The sequence below is a fragment of the Theropithecus gelada genome, chromosome 1 (genome assembly GCF_003255815.1).
Source record: "Theropithecus gelada isolate Dixy chromosome 1, Tgel_1.0, whole genome shotgun sequence".
In the NCBI taxonomy this organism is placed as follows: Eukaryota; Metazoa; Chordata; class Mammalia; order Primates; family Cercopithecidae; genus Theropithecus; species Theropithecus gelada.
The window spans coordinates 127546599-127566075 of NC_037668.1; the positions used below are offsets into that span (position 1 = coordinate 127546599).

The 19477-nt window shown below is 35.1% G+C and overlaps 1 protein-coding gene across 2 annotated transcripts in view; it reads left to right on the forward strand.

Moving 5' to 3' along the window:
- PLPPR4 (phospholipid phosphatase related 4) overlaps nt 1-19477 on the forward strand; it is a 45223-nt gene that overhangs the window by 18551 nt on the left and 7195 nt on the right. The window contains exons 2-6 of one of the 2 annotated variants that reach the window (XM_025391802.1): nt 5441-5626; nt 14272-14401; nt 16571-16766; nt 18442-18499; nt 19281-19454. In XM_025391802.1, coding sequence (XP_025247587.1) covers nt 5441-5626; nt 14272-14401; nt 16571-16766; nt 18442-18499; nt 19281-19454 — 744 coding nt within the window. The remainder of the gene's footprint in view (nt 1-5440; nt 5627-14271; nt 14402-16570; nt 16767-18441; nt 18500-19280; nt 19455-19477) is intronic. The other variant, XM_025391811.1, reaches the window with a different exon arrangement.

Consider the following 19477-nt stretch of genomic DNA (forward strand, 5'->3'; position numbering starts at 1 on the left):
TGCTGGGTGCCTACTAGGCATTCAATACATATTTGTTGAGTTTTGAACAGCCTTCTAAATTTTTACCCTATTCCTACTTTTGACCCGCCATGATCATCCTCAATCTGACAGCCAGAGATCTTTGTAAAATACATTGCAAATCCTATTACACCTCTGCTTGAACTCTCCGGAATGTTTCTGATCCTACTTTAAATAAAATTCTAACTTCCTCCTTGGACTTCAGGACTCTGCAACGTCTGGTCCCAAATCTACCTCTCTGACTTCATTTTGTATCACTTCCTCCATTTGATTATACTTTTCACCTGGTTTTTATCCGGTTAGTTCTTTCTTGCCCATTCAAGTCTCTGCTTAAATGGCACCTACTCAAATAGGTTTTCCTTGATCTAAAATAGGAATTCAGGCACTTAATTACACAGCCCTCTTCTTTATAGTATGTGTTCTTTCTGATATATATATATTTCTGACATACATTTAATATATATAATATATAATATATATATTTTTTACCTGGCTTCCTCAACTAGAATGAAATATTCATAGGGACAAAGATTTTGTTTTATCATAACTGTATTCCCAGGACCTAGAGCAAGGCCTGGGGCTAGCAGGCTCCCAAAGATATTTGTTGAATGACTAAACGGATGAGCCACCATTACCATATATATTAATTGGCCCTTTGTGGCTATGGTTTCCACCAGTTCAAAAGGCTCTTATAGGACTCTGAATTCATGATGGCTATGAAGAAGGCAAAGAATGGAGCTCATCTGTTTTGCCCTAGGCTCAGAGCAAAGTGAACTCTCCCCAAAGAAAAGTAGTTTGTCCTTATTATAATCATGCTAAAAACAAGTAAGCTATCTGATCTAGATAAAGTGTCATGATAGATTTGGTAAAATGTTTCACTAAAATGGATATATAATCTAAATTTGTCTTTTTAAAGTTGACATCAGAAAAATCAATATTGACTAGCAAATGTGGTATTTTGAAACACCTTTCTTTTGTTTGCCCTGTTCTCTAAAACAGTTATAATTTTTCTTCTTAAAAATTGCTCTATTATTTTCACTCACAGGTTCCTTAGTGGATGGTAATTATAAGAATCAATCTTTTCTTTTTGAAAATAAACCATTTTCCTATTCCTCAGGTAATTTCTCTCCTCTCTATTGCTGCATACAAATAGCTTGGTTCAGACGGGCACGGCGGCTCATGTCTGTAACCCCAGCACTTTGGGAGGCCAAGGCAGGTGGATAACCGAGATCAGCAGATCAAGACTATCCTGGCTAACACGGTGAAACCACATCTCTACTAAAAATACAAAAAATTAGTCAGGCATGGTGGCACACGCCTGTAGTCCCAGCTACTCGGGAGGCTGAAGCAGGAGAATCACTTGAACCCGGGAGGTGGAGGTTGCAGTGGGCCAAGATGGCGCCCCTGCAAAAAAAAAAAAAAAGAAAGTTTGGTTCACACTTTTTTGAGGGCTATATCATGACTGGAGAATAAAATTTGTAGTTTTTGGCTACATACTTTTAAAAAATCTCTTTAAATCTCATTTTCAAAATCTCATTTTAAATGCAATCAAAACAAGTCTGTGTAATTTTATTATGTGCATATCAATTCTATATGTATGCCAAAATTGGCATATACCATCTGTTAAATTCCTTACACTCAAAAAAAAAAAAAAAACTCTTGTTGAGCATTTCAAAGATAAAAAGGTAACTCTGAAGACAATTATGTTAGAAATAAACATTGTCATTTAATTCATTACATTGGGTAGTAAACTACAGTATGGGAACACCATGTATAAAATTATTTATTTCTAAAATATAATGAATATAATGAAGATTTTATACAAGTAACTCTTTATTACAAACAAAATGATGTAAGGAACAAAGTAAATATGATTTGAAAAAATAAGAGAAATAGATATCAAAAAGAAAAAAAGATTCTTTTTAATAGAGATGGGATTTCACCATGTTGGTCAGGCTGGTCTCAAACTCCTGACCTCGTGATCCGCCCACCTCCCAAACTGCTGGGATTACAGGCATGAACCACCAGGCCCAGCGAAAAAATGATTCTTATTATGGAAACAAATGAAGGTTTTAAAACATGCTTCTATAGAAATGTAGAAGATATTAATATGGAAAATTATATAATTGGAAAAATGATATAATTGGAAAAATTGTCAGTTTCAGGAAGGCTACTGGCTGAAAAGACTAATGCATAATATTAGTGACAAATTAATTCATATGTTAATGTAGCATATATGTATATATAGAGATACATGCATATATATTTGGAAGTCACTATAATGTATATTAGTGGCAACACAGAAATCAGTACGATTAGGCCCCTGCCTTAAGGCGATTTTAGTTTGGGAAGCAAAGCAAAAGACTAAACCTAATTTATAGCAGATAAAAAAGAGCAGTGGGTAAAAATTTCCTAAAAAGAAGTACTAGGGGATTAAGACTAAAGAAATTACTCTCAAAAGGTATTATCAAGCAAAGCTTCATGAGAAAGGTGATGTTTAATGAATAGATTATTGTTACTAGTTATAACAATAACAGTACTTAATAACATTTATAAGCTATTTATTCCAGATATTGTTGACTTTGGAACTAGAATTCATGTATTCAAAATCCACCTCTGTCACTTATGACAGGTAACTGCTTATCTACCTGCAAAATGAGGATACTGATAGCAGTTATCTTACATCACAATAGAAAGTTTTAGGTTAAATGAGCTTAAAGTCTGTCAAATTAATTAAAAAATATCTAAAACAGAAAAATTGACGCATAGTAAGCACTTTATGAAGTACTTGTTAAATTAATACTTAAATATATTTATATGGATTTAACTGGAAATGTAAATAATGTGCATGCACCATGAAGTGCTGATTTATTGGTCAAGATTGAAAGCTACTATTCATGCACTATCGAAGAGGGAAGTAGTGAGGCGGAATGATCAGATACTTGAAGTGATCGAATAATAGTCGATAAGAAAAAATAAATGTTTTTGATATACTTTTGGTTCTCTACAAAGCATCCATCTGAAAAACAGAAAGATAATGCAAGATTACTTACTATGTATTTCTTTTTTTCCCCCAGTAAACCTAATTATTTCTTAATTACAAAAAAAAGACCTCTTGGGAATAGAAGGCATAATACTGTCTTCTAAAAATAAAAATTAAAAAATTGTTTTTTCAAACCAAACAATCAGAAATCATGAGTAGTAAATATTGTCTTTATAAAAAACATTTCCTGTTTGCTTAAATAAATATTATATCCTCTAAAGGAACAAAGCCTTAAACTAAGCAATTCTTTGAGTGTTATATAAGTCTACATTTTCAGGTTCTGGAAAGTCTGGCACTAGATTAAGCATTTGTGATATTTTCTGTTTAGCTGAGAGCAGGTCTCTCACTAAGCTACTGCTCCTTGATGACCAAGTCTATCTTTTGTTCAATGTATTACATCTACCTACACAGTGCCTGGCACATTCAAACATGAATGAATAAATAATTGAACCCAAAAAGGGTACACAAAACCTAGAAAGTACACTGTGCCTAGTTTAGGGAGACCAAATAGATGAAACCCAGTGAAGTCAGGATTTTCAGATAAACAATGAACAATTTTCAGTATAAGTCTCTCTCAAATATTGCATGGGGTATACTTACACTAAAAATTATTCATTGTTATCTGAAATTCTGGTTTTGCTGGGTGACCTGTATTTTTATTAGCTAAATCTGGTAACTCCAGTCTAGTTATTGTAATTAAATTAAGGTTTATGCATTTATTCAATTAGCTAGTTATCAGCAAGTATTGATTACTTCCTTAAATTATTAAATGATGTATTCCCTGCCTACCAAGTGCCAGGACTTATAAATAACACTGGCAGACTCTCACTTCATAGAGCACTTATTTCAGTGGGAGATTGGGAGAGATGAAAAACAAATAAGTGAAGTATTAAACTGGCAAGGTAATTTCAGTTAATGATAAGTGTCATGAAAAAAAATCAAGCAAAATGATAAGGTAGAGAGTGAAGGATGGATCAAGAGCTGCCTTGGGTAGAGCGTGCAGAAAGTCATCATTAAATGATGTAAAGAAGCCAGTAGTATAAAGAGCCAGAAAAAGAACACAAAAGGAAGAAGAAACAGCAAGTGCAAAGGATCCTGGGCAGAAACGAATTTGACTATTACAGGAAAAGAATGAAAACCAGTTAGATTTCAGTGAGCAGGGGGCTGAGGAGCGATGAAAATGTGGTACAAGAAGAATCAAGAGCCAAAGCATGAAGCAATTTGCATTGCATGGGATGGCATTTGGATTTTATTCAAGTTGAGTGGGAACCACTAGAGTGATTCAGATAGGGAGTGATGCGATCTGAAATACTTCGTTGTTGTTGTTGTTTGTTTGTTTGTTTTCTTTATTTCTTCTAAAGAAAAGGGGGATACATGTGCAGAATATGCAGGTTTGTTACATAAGTATACGTGTGCCGTGGTGGTTTCCTGCACCTATCAACCTATCTTCTAAGTTCCTTCCCCTCAACCTCCACCCTCCAACAGGCCCTGGTGTATGTTGTTCCCCTCTCTGTGTCCATGTGTTCTCAATGTTAAACTCCCAGTTATGAATGAGAATATGCATGTTTGGTTATCTGTTCTTGTGTTAGTTTGCTGAGAATGATGGCTTCCAGCTTCATCTATGCCTCTGTAAAGGACATGATCTCATTCCTCTTTATGGGTGCATAGTATTCCATGGTGTATATATACTAAATTTTCTTTATCCAGTCTATCATTGATGGGTATTTGTGGTTCCATGTCTTTGCTATTGTAAACAGTGCTGCAATAAACATACATGTACATATGTCTTTATACTAGAATGATTTCTATTCCTTTGGGTGTATACCCAGTAATGGGATGGCTGGGTCAAATGGTATTTCTGGTTCTAGACCCTTGAAGAATCGCCATACTGTCTTCCACAATGGTTAAACTAATTTACATTCCCACCAACAGTGTAAAAGCATTTCTATTTCTCCACAGCCTCACCAGCATCTATTGTTTCCTGACTTTTTAATAATTGCCATTCTGACTGGTATGAGGTGGTGTCTCATTGTGGTTTTGATTTGCATTTCTCTGATTATCAGTGATGTTGACACATCTGATCTGAAATACCTTTACAAGACCCCTTGGAATGCTGTGTGGAAAATGAATGGGTATAGTGGGAGGGTGGGAGTGAAAGTGTAGCACCAGTTAGAAGGTTGGGGTCGACTCGTAACAGGCTGTGACTAAGGTGGGTGAATTGGAATCCACGTTGAAGGTAGAAGCAATAGAACTTACAAATGATTTTTAACTCTGGAATCAGAGAGGAATAGTGAGAGAAGGAGAGAAAGCCGCTTGTTTTCTATGTATGGCCTGTATGTCAGGTAGAATAAATTGATCTTCTTTGTCCTTCATTCTTAGTTGCCTATATTGGCATCATCGGTGGTTAGCCTCTATTTCCTCGAACTCACAGATGTCTTCAAACCTGTACACTCTGGATTTAGCTGCTATGATCGGAGTCTTAGCATGCCGTACATTGAACCAACCCAGGAGGCAATTCCATTCCTCATGTTGCTTAGCTTGGCTTTTGCTGGACCTGCAATTACGGTAAGAATTACCCTCAAAATTGTGTTTATCAGTCCTGAAAAACTAAAAATCACCACATTTGTATAATAAATGGGTTCAAAGCAAACAAAAGATGAACTGTAAATCTTAAATCAAAATCGTGTCTTTGAGATATATTGACAGTATCATGTGGAAGTTAATAGCATAACGTTATTGGCATTAAAATTTAAACATTCTATGATTTGAAAAATGATTGATTCCTAGTGTTTATTTTTATGAATCATTATGAAAAGTTTTGTAACTTTATAATTCTCTTTGAATGGCTAATAGGATATTTCTGATACACTTCCTAATTAACTTACTTTACATGTGTTTATTTGGTATCCGAAGCCTGAAAAAATGGGGGGGGGGGAAATTACATATTCAACAGACTGTCTTCCAAAAGTGCATTTGGTATCACTTACAGTTTCATTTTTTTACTAGATTATCACTGTTTATTAATTATGAGTACTGAGCATAAATAATTATAAAGAAAAGATATAAAAACTCATTCAAGGCATACATGCATGAACACATACACATACATACGGACATGCTCAAAGAATAAACTGTTTTATATTCAGAAAAGGCATTTACATTTTAAAATGTTCATAAATTCAAAAGAGCTAGAAGAGAACAATTTAAATGTTCCTAGCATAAAGAAAAGATAAATATATAAGATGATGAATACCCTAATTACCCTGATTTGATCTTCACATGTTATATGAATGTATCAAATTATCAGCTATATCCTGAAAAGATGTACATCTATCATGTACCAATAAAAAATCTAAAATAAATAATTAAATAAATAAAATATGTACATAAAGAAATGCTCTAATGTACTGGAACTAAATTCAAAACATAGTTGTTTTTAATGTGTTAACATACATTGTAACACACTTTTAGATAAATCTATTAACAAATAAGACTGGCCAACCGTTTTCACCACCTCTTTTGCCCCAAAAATACTACCTAAGAGGACAAGAAACACTTTTCAAGGGAAATGATATTGACTTCTATGGTGAAAAACTCGTGTTTTGCTTTTAGCATGTTCGTGAATGTCAAAGGAAATGGCTATGAAATTAAAAGCTTTATTTGAAAGCTTCACATTCTAGTTAATTGACCTGTTCAGGCTCAGTACAGCGGCAGTTTAAGAAGAGTCTCTGCATAGATGTTCTAAACGCTACACTTTTATGTAGCTATGGATTTTTTCAATTCCCCAATACTAAATAATGCTGGGAATTATTTAATATAATGCTGTTTACACTTTAAATACATAGTGTATAAAATATTCTCAGAAGATAAAATGGAAACTTAATTTTCATAGAACTTTATCATATTTAAAAGGTCTCTAAATACTTTATAAATTAATGAGTTATTCGACAGTGATTGTCCGATCATTAGAACTATTAATGATGTACTTGGAAGAAGCTGAGACTCTGAGACTAATAAAATATTCTTAGAGTGCAATATTGCTCAGAATAACAGTATTTTCCTGTCATTTACTAAAGTTTTAATAAAAAATTCATATTATGCAGTCATTTTACCAGGGCAGAAAAACAGAACTAAAGACAAAAGCCACATGATTATCTCAATAGATGCAGAAAAGTCTTTCAATAAAATTTGACATTGCTTCATGTTAAAAACTCTCAATAAACTAGGTATTGAGGGAACATACATCAAAATAATAACAGCCATATATGACAAACCCAAACATCATACTGAATGGGCAAAAGCTTGAAGCATTCCCCATTGAAAAACAGCACAAGACGAGGATGCCCTCTCTCACCACTCCTATTCAACCTAGCATTAAATTCTGGCCAGAGCAATCAGGCAAGAAAAAGAAATAAAGGGCATTCAAATAGGAAGAGAAGAAGTAAGACTATTGCTGACTAGTCACCAGAGGACATGATTCAATGTCTAGAAAACCCCATTGTCTCAGTCCAAAAGCTTCTTAAGCTGATAAGCAACTTCAACAGTCTCAGGACACAAGACTATTGTGCAAAAATCACTAGCAATCCTATACCTCAACAACAGTTAAGCTGAGAGCCAAATCACAAAAGAACTCCCATTCACAACTGCCACAGAAATAATGAAATATCTAGGAATACAGCTAACAAGGGAAGTGAAAGAGCTCTACAAGGAGAACTACAAACCACTGCTCAAATAAATCAGAGATGACACAAACAAATGGAAAAATATTCCATACTCATGGGAAAACATCAATATCATTAAAATGGCCATACTGTGCAAAGCAATTTATAGATTCGATTCTATTCCCATTGAACTACCAATGACATTCTTCAGAGAACTAGAAATAATCTATTTCAAAATTCATATGGAACCAAAAAAGAGCCCAAAGAGCCAAAGTAATCCTAAGCAAAAAGAACAAAGTTGGAGGCATCACGTTACCCAAGTTCAAACTATACTACAGGGTTACAGTAACCAAAACAGCATGGGCATGGTACTGGTACAAGAACAGACACATAGATCAATGGAACAGAATAGGGCACCCAGAAATAAGACTGCACACCTACAACTATCTGATCTTTGGCAATTCTGACAAAAACAAGCAATAGGGAAAGGATTCCTTATTCAGTAAATGATGCTGGGATAACTGGCTAGCCATATGCAGAAAGTTGAAACTAGATCCCTTCCTTACACCATATACAAAAATCAACTCAAGATTAATTAAAGACTTACATGTAAAACCCAACACTATAAAAACCTTGGAAGACAGCTTAGGCACTACCATTCAGGACATAGGCACAGGCAAAGATTTCATGATGAAGACACCAAAAGCAATTGCAACAAAACCAAAAATTGAAAAATGGGATCTAATTAAACTAAAGAGCTTCTGCACATCAAAATAAACTTTCAACAGAGTAAATAGACAACCTACAGAATGGGAGAAAAATCTTGCAAATTATGCACCTAACAAAGGTCTCATATCTAACATTTATAAGAAACTCAAACAAATTTACAAAAAAATCCAATCCTATTAAAAAGTGGGCAAAGGACATGAACAGACACTCCTCAAAAGAAGGCATACATGCAGCCAACTAGCATATGAAAAAAAGCTCAACATCACTGATCATTAGAGAAATGCAAACCAAAACGACAATGACATATTATCTCATACCAGTCAAAATGGCAATTATTAAAAAGTCAAAAAATATTAAGACGGTGGTGAGGTTGTGGAGAAAAAGGAACATTTATACACTGTTGTGGGTTCAACCATTGTGGAAGACAGTGTGGTGATTCCTCAAAGACCTAAATTCAGAACTACCATTCAACCCACCAATCCCATTACTGGGTATATACCCAAAGGAATAGAAATCATTCTATTATAAAGATACATGTACACATATATTCATTGCAGCACTATTCAGAATAGCAAAGACATAGAATCAACCTAAATGCCCATCAATTATAGACTGGATAAAGAAAATGTGGTACATATACACCACGGAATACTAGGCAGCTATAAAAAGAATGAAATCATGTCTTTTGCAGGGACATGGATGGATGTAGAGGCCATTATCCTTAGCAAACTAACACAGGAACAGAAAACCAAACACCGCATGTTCTCATTCATAGCTGGGAGTTGAACATTGAGAACACATAGACACATAGAGGAGAAAGACACATACTAGGGTCTACCTGAGGGCAGAGACTAGGAGGAGGAAGAGGATCAGTAAAAGTAACTAATGGATACTAGGTGTAATACCTGGGTGATTAAGTAATCAGTACAACAAATCCCCATGACATGCGTTGCCTATGTAACAAACCTGCACATCGTGCACATGTACCCTTGAACTTAAAATAAAAGTTTAGATAGATAAAGTCTATAATATATATAAAGTTTATATATATATATACACACACACACACACATATAGATGCTTTAATTGTATCATACTGCCACACCAGAAAGCGCTTATCCTAATTGGGTAAAGTGCTCAAAATTATTATAATTGATATATTTGAATTTGAAATAAATTACATAAAATACTATACAAATGATCATGCCTCTGTTATAAAAGTTGTATTGATATTTAATCATTTAAACAATTTGATTGTACATATCCAGAAGTCTTTCTCCCCTAGGGTATTTTATCAAGTTGCTAGGAAAGCAAATTTAGTTGTGGCACTCCCCGCCAGCACTATTGATTTCATGTTGCTTCTTTTGCTGACACTGTTACATGTCCAGGGGACAATAACCTTGGTGTCATCACTGTGTGCCTGCTTGTGTTGACTCCTTCGCATCCTATAATAAATTCTCAATATACAAGTTTGGGATGCTTTCTGAGGGATCTGGCATTAAAGCTTTCTTTCTTGAGATCTGAGAAATAAAAGAGAAACTCCACCATGGCTCCCTTTCACCTGGCTGACCTGGGAATTCCAGTGCCAACTCCTTCCAGAAAGGCATCATTCAATTCCTAGGTCTCCATGGAGCCTCCATAGCTGCTGCATGCCTCTTCATGGAAGGAAAGGCAAACTGGGGAACTATTTATGCTTCAGGATCCCTGAATTCCCTATATCACTTCTGGATACTCCAAGATGACAGCAATTCATCCCACCACACTGGTTTGATAGGTTTTAGGTAACTAACTGGATGGTGAGACAGACTAGACTTTGCTGACATCAAACACTTTGTCACAGCTTTCTCTCCAAACATATACTATACTTCTAGATTTCACTCTAATTTCATTTTTTTTCCTTGGTTTTGAAGGCCTTCTCCCAAAACATACATTTTCTCAGCAGTGATCCTCTAGAGTCTGCTGTCATCTTGTTCTAAAACCATAATTCTATCTCGAATCTTCCTACATATATAGCTATGCTAACTCCTTTTCCCCTCTCTTCCTGACAGTAAAAATAACAGACTCTAATTTCTGACTTTCCAGGATGTCATTTTCTTTTCTATCTTTAGGGCAGCATAAGCCTGTTCCAAAAACGGGGTAGTGAGAAGGGATAGGGAGGTCAGCAGAACTCTCCGTTTGGGGATGAGCGTCCAAAAGGACTTGTGTGAGGAGAACTGCCACCCGCCACGTGGAGTGGAGGGAAGGCAACGCAAAACAAAAGGCCTTGCTTCAGCCAGATTCTCCAAAAGGACCTTCCTATGAATACAAAGATCAGCTAATTTGTATGCAGGAATTTAAATATGAATCATTCAGTATTTGCTTCCCAGATTTTTTAATGCTTTGAGAGATGTTTAAAAATAACTTGTCTTCGTGATGTTACACATGAAAGTGGAACAATGTATTTCATTTATGTGAAATGTATATGTTTATTTTTCTGAAATTGCCCTTAAATTGAAAAATTTCTTCCTTAATATTCAATTTTCATTTACTTTCGAGTGATAAAACAAGCATTCTGTTTTAGGTTCTTCGGAGATTATTTCTCAGAGAAAATGAGAAAGACTATTTGGGTTTATCATAAATCTTCATGAAGTCTATGTGAACAGAAAAAAATGTGCACTTTTTCTTACTGGAATTACAATTTTACTACATCTTGTTAAACAATTAATACATCTAATTCTATAGAAGAATTCTATCAGAATTTAATTCTAGCTCCTGGGATAGACTTAGCTTTAAGAGACTACACAATCAATATGCAGAATATTAGACATGTTGGGGCTTCCAAAAAACATTCATTGAAAATTTAAATATTGAGGATACTGTGATGAATACTATCATAATTTTTGTTGTTTTCTTTTACAAGAAAGACTTTTGGATTGTGAGTTCTCCCTATGATGACTGTTCCATGGCCAGGTTCCTTATAGTACTAAGAAATATATTTCTTCTCAAAACCTCCCCTGAAGTAGTCATTATAACATCTCCTCCCAACACCAGTCCATAACAACAACAACAAATTGTGTTCTTTTCAGGGTTGGGTACGGGACAAAACAGAGACTGTGAAAAGATACTTGTTGTAAACTGTTTTCTGTTTACAAATGCAACAGCAACAAATAATTTTCTTATCAGAACCTAAATTCTGACACCATACTGCAGTACAACAGTGTGCCATTCAAAAGGGGGAAACAAGCTAGGCGTTTGGAAATGCACTGGGAAACAGATCCCCATACCCTGAGGAGACCTAGCTTTATGCCAAATTGAATTATTTTGAAAACTCATGAATGACATTAGCTGAGGTTAAGTGACAGAAGTGAGTGTGAGAAAATGAATGTCCTGTTTAATGACAGGGATGGTTGGGTGATGTCAGAATACTGATAAGAAACCTCTATACACATTACATGGTCTAGCCAAATAAGCGTTGCACTTCTTTTACATATGAGTTTTGAACATATTCAAACAACTAAAATAAAATTCTTGGCCCGGAGCGATGGCTCACACCTGTAATCCCAGCACTCTGGGAGGCAGAGGCAGGTGGATCACTTGAGGTCAGGAGTTCGCGACCAACCTGGACAACAAGGTGAAACCCTGTCTCTACTAAAAATACAAAAATTAGCCAGCCTTGATGGCACATGCCTGTATTCCCAGCTACTTGGGAGGCTGAGGCAGGAGAATGGCTTGAACCCGGGAGGCAGAGGTTGCAGTGAGCCAAGATCATGCCATTGCACTCCAGCCTGGACTACAGAGCAAGACTCAGTCTCAAAAAAAAAAAAAAAAAAAACTCCTGAAATCTCAAGGTCTCAAGGTCATTTGAGATAATGACTGTTGTATGACAAAATACACTTTTCTATACAGATAAATTCTTATGTAATTCAACACTCATGGACAAGACATGAATCATTACAAATATAAAGAGAAAACAAAATTATTCACAGAATTTTTATTGAGGAAGTGAAGGTGAAATTAATCTCTTTTAGCTGAATACAATACATTTCAGGAATAAGTGGTTAATTTTCTGGAGATGATGAATTTGAGGTAGCAGTTATATTATTCTGTGTAAGTGCTGTTTTATGTTGTATCTGTCTACACAGAGTATAGAATCTATTGAATTTCCATGTCTAACTTGAAATGCTAATGTAGGACTGTATTTTTCAAAAAGTATACATGGTTAACTCAGCATCCAATGGTTTGAAATGAATTCCTTTTGATTGTTTCTATAATGATTGATTTTAAAAGAGTTTATTATGCCACATGATTTTCACACATATGGTTATATGTAGAGTTCTACTGTGATAATTATTCTTCAAATTTTTTATACAAAGTAAGATTATTTATAATTAAACATGTACCATATTCCCTACAAAAGTAAATATAGTCATTTAAGTATTCAAAGCAGAAGGCCATAGGCTTACTGTCATTAGTTTTGTTTTTTAACTGTAATTTTGAACACTTCATAAAATAAATGTTAAGCTAGTAATGACAACTGAGAGGTTTTCCCTGGAAAACTTGTTTCAGTCCTAATCAGAGTTATAATATTTACAGTGACATGATTATTTGTATTTAAGAGACAGTATCTCATTTAAGAGACTGTTAGTATCTCACTAATCGTACTTTCTCAGCTCCACACATTTATAGCAAACCAATATCTAATTTCACAACAATCTTTTAGGCACAATTATCTCAAATATTTGAAAAACTTTTTCATGAATACAATGGATCATTTTAAATCTTGCGTCTGTTGTACAGGATAATTGACAACCCAAATGCCTAAGGTAGTTAGCAAATGTGAGTTCCACAGTAAAAGCCAAACATGCAAATCTCACCGTGCCAGGCACTGTGCTAGACAGTGAAGGTGAAAGATAAATAAGAAATGGTTCTTCCTTCAGAAGGCCCCAGTCTAGTGAGAGACAGCCAAATGAACAATTTCATAAAGCTATGCTAGAGGGAAGGACAAGATAAGGGAGCCACATAGATGGAGATGTAATTCAATTTAGGGTACAGTAAGAGGTTTCAAAGAAAACTTACTGAAGAAAATCATGTCTAAATCACATTGAGTTCCTTCATTGATCTCACAGGTCCTAAAATCCTACAGCAAAGTGCCCTGTTCCTTATCTTAAGAGAGTCCTCTTGATACTACTGTATGATTCTCTGTCCATTGTGAACACATTGTCTAAATGCCTATACCTAGGAAATATTATCCTGCTGACCTAGATTCTCTTGTAATCTGCATTCTCTGATAAGACAGCCACTAGCCACCTGTGGCCACTTCATTTTATATTTGTTTATTTAATTTTTAAATAATTAATACAATGGAATAAGACCAAAAATTCAGCTACTCATTTGTGGTAGCTATATTTCAAGTGATCAATACCCACATATGGGTAGTGGCTACTGTATTGGACAGTGTGAAGGACAGTTCTATCATTGCAGAAATATTTATGGGACAGCTATGCTGTAGACAGCACCTTTCTACATTCACACACTTTCCATGGATTGATCCTTCTGCTCAATCCCAAATTGATTTATGGACCTAATCTGCTGGTAAAATCTTCCAGTACATAAGAGTCCAGAAGACCCCACCAAATCTCATTAGAGTGGCCTGATTACTTAATTCTCACTGCTTGATCAAATTCTCAGAAGAAATTACTGTGCCTCTAAAACTTTTAAGAAAATTTACATCCTTACTTTATTGAATTGATATGTTAAAAAGTGACATGTAATTCCTTTATACCTGTTGGCTTAATAGGTATTCCAACATGCCTTTTCCTGAATACCCTTCTATCTTTGCAGATTATGGTAGGAGAAGGAATTCTCTACTGTTGCTTCTCCAAAAGAAGAAATGGGGTTGGACTGGAGCCCAATATTAATGCCGGAGGCTGCAACTTCAACTCCTTCCTCAGACGAGCCGTCAGATTCGTTGGTGGGTGTGGGGAACCACAAAGAAAAGAAATGTTTTCTTTTTCAAATAGAAATGTCATATTTAATTATAGATATTAAGTCTCTTACACTAAAATTTAGATGTATAATTTCAGTACATGATGAGTTTTACATTGTACAAGAAACTGTTAAAACACCAAAATTTGGGCTTTGTATCTGAAATGTGTTATTTACATTTGTTGCCCTTGTTTTGAGAGCTAATATGCCATGCATTTCAACTTATTTGTGCCATAGCTCTGGTTGAAGCATGAATTTATTTTAAAATGGTTTCGGTGGATCTGTGTTCAGTTTTTTAAAATGGAGAACAAACGTCAGGAGGCCAGAATGAACAGACAACTCTTCAGAAATTACTTCAGTCACACGAATGATTCCATTTCAATTTTCCTGGAATGTTTTTATCCAGAAGTTACTACACTTTGAAATGTCACCATAGAGTACTGCATCATAGCCATTTTTCCTTGGTTGTAGCCCCTAATGTTACCTTTCATCTTTCATGAGACCTATAGAAAATCTATAGACCTGGCTATCATCATCTGAATCAAACCAGTTTTTAAACCTTTGTCTCTTCTGCATAGCATGGGGCCATCTTAATGTTGTTCCAGTCATAGGTCTTTTATTTTTTTTAATATAGTTGAATAGTCACCCACAATACATCACACCCACCTGAATGTTTTCTATTCATTCCCAGTAAGTCGGCATAAAATTATTTTTACCTATAACATGTAAGCTCAAAATAATTGATGGCTTTGCTTAATCCCTAGTAGATAATTATACACAAATTTCTTTCCCACAAGAGGAAGAATCAGGTCTAACTCATGCCCCGGACTCTGCTCCACTAAAGCATTTTCTTCCCATCACATTGAGAAGATAAGAAAACAATAGACAGCTTAACAGCATCGCAAACTCAGGCAAGGAAATAAAACTCCAGGACATGTAGCTGAACACAGAGAAAATATTCCCTAATGTAACAAAATACTGTGGACAAAGGGCCACATACCCTCTCTCGACTGGAAGAATGATCCATTCCACCCTAGAGAACATGTTCCAGAGCCTGCGTCAGCAATAGGTCTAGAAAGTCCATTATCCGAAGGAAAAAGTAAGTCTTTGCATGCTTCTAGGAATTAGAATGTGGCAACAAAGTTTCTGTGCCATGAATCCCAGGTGTGTGGGTGGAGAAGCAATTGGAGGAGTGGTGGTTAGGTGACAGTAAGCAGTGAAGAAAAATGCAAAACAGGGTAATGTGCAAGCCAGCACTCTTGGTCTGGAGGCAGTGACTGAAGAATTACCCTGGTCCTCTCGTAATGATTTCTATGAGTAACTCATGAATCAGAACGCAAGCTGTCAAGTCAGAATGAATCTAGGGTGACAAGAAAACCTAGAGTGAGCAGGTTCCAGATCATGTGCCTGTGAGCAGAGAGTTGGACTCCCAAAGATAAGGCCAAGCAAGCAATTTCAAGAAGATATGGAGTTTGCATGTTCAAGTGCAAGGATTTTTTATTTTATGGTTTAAGACTGGTCCTAGGAGAGAGAGAAAAAAGAATTTGGACCAAGAGATGTAAGAACAGCATGTCCAAATTCCAAACACACAGGTAGGCTCCCCACATTAGTGTACCTAGGATACGATTGTCAAATTTTCCATGTCAGGGCCTGCCTGACGTTGTCTCTGCTTTAATTAGCATTCCTAGTATGATCACAGCTTGAAGAGAATTAGAATGGATTCTGCAGAGTGTGACGACTGTGGCTAGTGTTAGAGACCATCAGGGAGAAATAACCCTGGCAACTTAAAAATGCTAAGCAAATTAAAACTACTTTAAATTTTGCTTCATTCCACACATGTCATCCCTCTCAAATCATACCTTAGCATGCTCCAAGTGTCTGACAAGTGACTTACAGTTAATGTTAAGAATTGGTCCTTTATAACCAAATTAACAAAAGTGCCTAAAGTTACTACTTTGGAGATACCCATTGCCTTTACTTTGGCCGTAAATATCTGTTTAGAAGTTTAGGAATTTTCTATACTGTCTTCTTGAAATTAACTTAGAGAAAATGAGCACAATAGATTTTAAGATCTTAATTCATTAATGTTTAATGAATACGTTTGATGCTGACACAACCACCAACTTGGTAACAATTTCTTTCATTTTGCTTATAGGTGTTCATGTATTTGGACTATGCTCTACAGCTCTTATTACAGATATCATACAGCTGTCCACAGGATATCAAGCACCTTACTTTCTGACTGTGTGCAAACCAAACTATACCTCTCTGAATGTATCTTGCAAAGAAAATTCCTACATTGTGGAAGATATTTGCTCAGGATCTGACCTCACAGTTATCAACAGTGGCAGGTTAGAAATAGGTCTAAAAACACTCTGCATCATTGTTTTCATTATTCAAATGCTGTTTGGAGTATCACTTTAAGCATGGCTTTTTCAGTCGTAATGGTTTTTTTTTTTTTAATTTTTCTTTTCAATTCAATGATCTCTTCAATGACTAAACCATAGAAACCTATTGGGGGCTTATTCCAAATTCTTCCCTATGTCTCCAAATTTCAGCCCACCTTCTTGCTACTAGTCCCTATATCACCAAACTCCACCATGTTTTGTGATCGATCCTATACTCATTATGGTTTTAGGTTACTATAAATGGTTTATTTCAGAATATTTATAGTCAGTCATGGCTGACAGTCAATATAACTCTAGGACTGGTTTACATGGAAGACTAAACACATATGAAAGTTGTATCTCCATTACATGCTATATTAAAAAAATGTGAATTTTCCTTTTTGTAAAGTTTGAGAAGGGGTAACATCTAGGATTGCATATGATTTCTTTCAATCAGGTCTAACTCATGCCCCAGACTCTGTGCCACTAAGTTCATTCATTCTTTGAATGAACCTAGGTGTGCATAGCTTCTGGCCTTACATGTCAGAATATAAAGGAAACTCAAGAAATTACCAATGCATAAATTTTTAATAAATAAAGCAAAAATAAACTTATATGACAAGAGATAGTAGTTTAGAGGCTCAAAAGAAATAAATTGCAGAGGGATAAGGGCCAATCAATTATTGTAAGAATTGAATTTTCCATTCAATAAGTTCCCAAATATTCACTAAGGAGTCAAAAATAAGTTAATAGGTACAACTGAATAATTAAAGCCTGATGTTATGTGATTATACACATTAAGGTTCTCATGTATCATTCAATAATTTTGGACCTACAGCCAAGACCTATGTCCTCTATTTTTTTCTCAGTCCTATTATATTAACTTATCTCTATTGAATAGCGATCTTCTTTATCATGGTACCAAATAATTAGGAAGGCAATAATTTAAGTGAATTTTATTTTTTCTAATTTTTTACTTCATTGAAACAAGTCTCTATTCTTCTTTCGCCTGCCCTTTTCAGTGTCTCTTCACCATCCTTGCCTGCTCTTTAAACTGTTTAAACAAGATGATTTATGATTCTTGAGATGAAATTACTGTAAAGTGTACTACATTTTGTTAATTTTGTAGAGAAACGTTTTGTTAAAATTTGACTTTTCTTATGCTTTCTAGAGTATTAATAATATACATTTAGATCCAATGCCATGAGAAAATAACTTCATTTTTAAAAAATTCTATGTAAATAAAACAATGTATTTAGAAGCATAGAAAAAATTTACAGCTAGGTTTTGTGAGCTGTTACTTTGAACTGGTATAACTCTTACACCAAAGAACAATGATGTTTTCCAATCCATTTCTACTTTCAACCATCGTTCTAGTGATGTAATGAAGCGGCCCCTTGCCAAGCTAGCAGTTCTTTATACTGGAAAGTACATCACTATTATTTGTTAATATTAATGGTGACTAGCAGTATTTACTTTATCACTAAGGTCTTTCACCAGAAAGCTGAACAGAAGGTAAAATTATTGCTTATTGTCAGGTGATTTTAAGTTGAACGTTCTAACCACTCAGTGTCTTTGAGATTATTGCTAACAGTGTATCTGAACTACAAGGCATAATTTGACTATCTTCTTTTGGCAGAAAGTCCTTCCCTTCTCAACATGCAACCCTTGCTGCCTTTGCAGCTGTGTATGTTTCGGTAAGTAACTGGTTCTTTTTGTTGAGTTGTGTTCTGCAGAAAATCTGAGCAATGAATGTTGTCTCCAGGTGACTAATTAGATGGTATACCCATGTAATACCAGAATGGTAAATTTAGTACTGCAGCCTTAAAATACAATGGCATCCAAAGCAGAAATCAAATGCTACTATAAAAAATAATACAGTAAAGGAATTTTTCTACACAGTTATAATAATATTTATTTATTCTGGTATCCCTTTAATATTATACTTCATGGAAGGATATTGTGAATTATAGGAATGTTACAAAACTTGAAAGAATCACAATAAGTACCCACAAAGACATACAACGTGCACACACATACACACACACAAACACATGCACACACATATGCTACTTTAGTATTTCTGTAACAAAAAGTTTTAGGTCAGTATAAATTTGGAAATGTTGTACAATGAATAGTCATTTTATCTAATTTATACAATAGTCCGTGAAGTCTTTCCTGAGAAAAATGAACGAAATTATATGACAAGTAACATGGAGACTAAACAGTTCAATGGCTAACTCTACTGGTTTGGTATTTTTCCAACCTTCATATAATTAAATGAGAGATCTGTTATTTATTTGGTAAATTTCATCATGCATATCTCTTCTTGGCAGGTACAGAACATAGCCATAGGAAGGGGGAATGAAACAGTAAAACTGAAGTCAGTTGTATCAGACTTTTAACTTTTTATTTGATTATAATTTACTAATAAAATGGCCTTTCTAACATACTTAACCCACTTCTTCCATTTTTAAGATGTACTTCAATTCCACATTAACGGATTCCTCTAAGCTTCTGAAACCTCTCTTGGTCTTCACATTTATCATCTGTGGAATAATCTGCGGGCTAACACGGATAACTCAGTATAAGAACCATCCAGTTGATGTCTATTGTGGCTTTTTAATAGGAGGAGGAATTGCACTGTACTTGGTAAATAATTTACTATTATCTTA